Genomic DNA, 4,000 nt, shown 5'->3' on the forward strand with positions numbered 1-4,000 from the left:
GGTCGCTGGGCAGCAGCTTGCCCGTGTAGATGAAGTCTAGGATCTGCTGGAACACCGTGGAGCTGACCATGTCCGTGTCCAGGCTGATGAGGTTGTCGTGCAGGACCAGGGACTTGAAGTAGATGCTGCTGGCGGCCAGGACGTTCTTGTGGGCCCGGAAGATGGAGTTCTCCACCATGATGATGACGTCACACAGGAAGCCCTTGGTCCTCTGCTGGTTCAGCTGCAGCAGGAGCTGCTTCGAGTGGCTGGGCAGCTCCATGTCGGGCCCCATGTCCCCACGCCCTGCCCACGCGCACCACCTGTGGGCAAGACGGGCACACACGTTAGCTGACGGGACACTGCCAGGGCCCAGGAGCAGGGGCTTGCAGGGCACTCCGGGCCTCTGCCTCTGTACCGTGTGGCCCCGGCCCATGGCCACGCCCCCTCCATGAGCTGGGAGGGCACTCCACCGCCAGCCGCCTCACTGAGGACTCAAGCGATCACAGAAGGGACATGTCCGCGCCCCCTTCTGCATTGTTGGGAAAACAGGAGGGTGATGGGGGGACCACGGACAGAAACAGGGACTTAAATCTGACTTACAGCCCAGCTACTGTCTCTGCATGAGCACACGCAGGGGACCCCAAACTAACGAGCAGGTAGCTATAAAACCTGGGAGCAGATGCTCCTGGGGGTGCTGACTGCTCCTGCCTGGGTGTGCAGGAACACAGGGCTGATCTTGCCGATTTCGAGACACACCAGACATGCAGATTCCCGTGAAGTTGCTCCCCCATGCTAAATGACGGTTCTTTTTAAAAACACTGTGTGGGCCAAATCAAACACACCTACCGGCCTCTGGTCTGCAACCTCTGCCCCACACTGGCGGGTCTCTCCACCAGCCAAGGCTGCCCAAGCTTTAAGACTTCCTGCCTCCCAGACACACAGCCTGCCTGCTGCCCGTGGCCTCCCACCGCAGCTACTGCTCCTCATCCGTGCCTCGCCCCTGGGCTGGCACTGAGCAAGAAAGGTGGCCTGGCCAAGCTCTGGCACCACCGGGGCCTCGCATCCTTTCTAGGAAGGGCCTGGGAAGGGCAGCCAGCTGGCCTGTGCCAGACAGGCTGGTACAGACACTAACTGAGGTCATTAAGTAATAAACACAGACACCGCCGGTCCCCACAGGACCCAGTGAGCCCGCTAGAGCCAGGTGACTCCCATGGAGCAGTCCTCTCTGGCAAGGCCCAGGGCAATCCCCACCCCCCACTGGGGAGAGCAAGGGCAAGCCGATGGGGCCACAGAAGGCGCCGGCAGGACCCAGGGTCTGAGAAATGCCCCTCCAAGGACTCAGCCAGCAGTGCCCTGGACAGTGCTCCAAAGCCACCTTCAGCCCCAACTCCGGGGTCACAGCATTCCCAGATGGGGCCCCAGAAGAGCTCGGCAGAGGAGGGCACAGTCCAGGGCTGGAGAGGGCAGCCAGTGCCCACATGGCCACCTGCACTCAGCCCAGCCCCCGCAGGCTCCCATGGGGGCAGAGGCCAGAGGAGACGCGAACCTCCCCCACGGCTCGTGGCTGCCTGGTGACTGCGCAGCCAGGCCCAGGCCCACGACACCAGGCCGTGGCGCCCAGCCCCCGCAGGCAGCTCTGTGCCAGGCAGTGCAGGGTCCAACCTCTAAGTAGCTGCGGTGCTCTGGGCCTGGCCACCACCCAGGAACCCCTGGGCCTCCCAGGGCACCCACCCCCTGCCCTCCCCTCCAACGACACATACATACACCCCCAGCCCCACACATGGTCTTGTCTGCAAAGACAGGGAAACCCTAACGACGGCACTCACCCCAAAGGTTTCAGAGCTCACTGTGAACGCGCCCCAGAGGCACTCACTCAGCCTCACAGCAGGGGCAGCACCTGCTCCTGTCCAGGAGCCGCACTCGCTCACTCACTCACACTCGCTCAGCCAGCCTGGGGGAGTTCTGCAGGGGCTAGGAGGTTGGAGACTTGGGGAGCCAGCACCCCCACTCCCTGCCCCCCAGCCATCCAGGCAGGGACAAAGAGCCCAAGGTATGGCTTCCATGCTGGGCGCCAGGGACGTGCCAGTGCCAGCCCTGTCAACTCCCGGGACGCAGGGTACCCTGAGCCTGGTGAGGGGACAGGCCAAGGGCACTAGGCCCCAACTCCCTCAATGCCACCAGCACCACGTGCACACAAAGGACCGCGGGCCAGGACAGGCGCGGGCGAGCCTCCCAGAAAGCTCCAGGGAGGAGGAGCAGGTGGCTGTCCTCCCTCCCCACGACCCCCTTCAGCCTACCGGAGTGCCAGGGGCCCAGAAACCATGTGAGCAGCAGCCGGCGGGGGTGGCCTCCTTGAGCGCGTGGCCTTCCTGGGGGTGCATCAATGCCTGGTCACCTGGGGAGAAGACAGCACAGGCACAAGGTCACCCAGTCAGCCGGCAATGGGGAAGGGACAGCAGGGGGAGGTACCTGGTGGCCTAGGAGCCCTGGCTCTCAGAAAGGTCTGGGGAGGGGGGTCTCTGGCTGGGACGCCCAAGAGCAGTCCTGCATGGTGTCCCCAGTCAGGCTGTGACAGGCAAGGCCGAGGGCTAGGGAGCTGGTAGGCTCTATACCCCCCTACCAGGCCAGCACACACACAGAGATTTAGGGTTCCCAGGGGCCACCGAGGCCTGGGGACGCTGGTGGCAGGCATACAATTCTTGGCGGGCAGGAGGGCGCAGCATGGTGGCAGGAGGCCTGGGCAAGGCCCTTCCCAGGCTGGCCACATTTACATAACAAAAGGTCAACACTGGAGCCACTTGTGCAAGGGCTATTTATAAGAACCAGTCTCAACGGCTTCGCACTCCCCTGCCTCCTTCCTTGGTCTGCTGGAGCCCCTCCCTGCCCAGAGGGCCCAGCCCGACCGCATGGCCGCCCCTCACAGGAGCCTGGGCTGCCTGGAGTCACCCCAGCTGCAAGCCCAGCCCGCCAAGACGGCCGCCGGGCAGCTGCTGCCAGATGAGGCAGGCTCTCCCCGAGCTTTGGGTCCTGTGGGAAGGAGATCCTGAGCGAGCGGGTACCTCGCCCGGGCCAGCCTGGGCTCCCCTGGAACAGAGCCAGGGTGGGGGAGGGGTCCCGCAGCAGCCGAAAGCCCATTCCTGCCTGCCCTTCCCCCACCCCACCCCCAGGGCCAGGGAGGCTCAGCAGGTCCCTCAGGAATGTGACCAGACCCGGGGTGCCGGCCTATGGCTGGGAGGCCTGGGCTTCAGCCTGCCAGCTGTCTCCAGCCCCTCGCAGGATGGGGGAGGGACACACACTGGGCTCCGAAGCCCACCGAGGGCCCAGAGGGCAGCAGAGCCCGCTCGGTAGGCAGGAGGCCCCAGATGGCTGTCAATGGGACAGAGCCAGGCCCAGACCGGGGAGGGGACCAGGGGCCACCAAAACGCAGGCAAGAGTAGCCGGGAGGACTGACCGGAAAGTCACAACGGGCATCTGAGCCGACCAGGTGCCCACCACGTAGCCCTGTGCCACCCACCAGCTGCTCACCCAGCTTCCCCCAGGCCCTCGGCTCACTGCCCTGCCGGACCCTGTGCCTACGTACTGGCCTTTGAAGGAGTCAGGCCAGCTACTGGACACCCTGCGAGGAGAGAGTGACAGAACAGGACTTGGGGACACCTGAGCAGTTGAGGTGGAAATGCCCTCCATGGGTGTCCAGTGCCTGGGCCTGCCAGGCCTGTCACTGGCCCAGATTAGGCTGAGGCCCCAGGTAGCTCGGCAGGGGAGGGCAGAAGAGGGCAGTGCAGGGAAGGGTGGGGCGGGGCAGAGCAGGGCAGGGCCTGCCCTGCACCCTGCGCCTTCCACTAGGAGGGCAGCTAGAGCTGACTGCTGAGGGCTCAAGGCAAGCACAAGGCTGCTCCACCTGCCACTGCTCCAGCTAGGCCCATCTGGGTCACCACCTCGTCTGCAAGCAAAGATGCATCCTCGCACCACGAGAGCCGGCCACGGGCCACCCTGCTGCGGGACCTAACAGAGCTTTGCT

General features: G+C 64.8%; 1 protein-coding gene across 1 annotated transcript in view; it reads right to left on the reverse strand.

Annotated features, from left to right (window-relative positions):
- The window catches only part of HIC2 (HIC ZBTB transcriptional repressor 2), a gene marked incomplete in the record, with an annotated part of 6,381 nt that extends 3,790 nt beyond the window's left edge, over positions 1 to 2,591 (reverse strand). Inside the window, 2 exon segments of the mRNA XM_027770735.1 lie at positions 1 to 302; positions 2,280 to 2,591. Coding sequence (XP_027626536.1) covers positions 1 to 302; positions 2,280 to 2,305 — 328 coding nt within the window.
- Between the last annotated feature and the right edge of the window lie 1,409 nt (positions 2,592 to 4,000).

This window comes from Tupaia chinensis, unplaced genomic scaffold (genome assembly GCF_000334495.1).
Source record: "Tupaia chinensis unplaced genomic scaffold, TupChi_1.0 Scaffold000024_1, whole genome shotgun sequence".
Taxonomy (NCBI): Eukaryota; Metazoa; Chordata; class Mammalia; order Scandentia; family Tupaiidae; genus Tupaia; species Tupaia belangeri.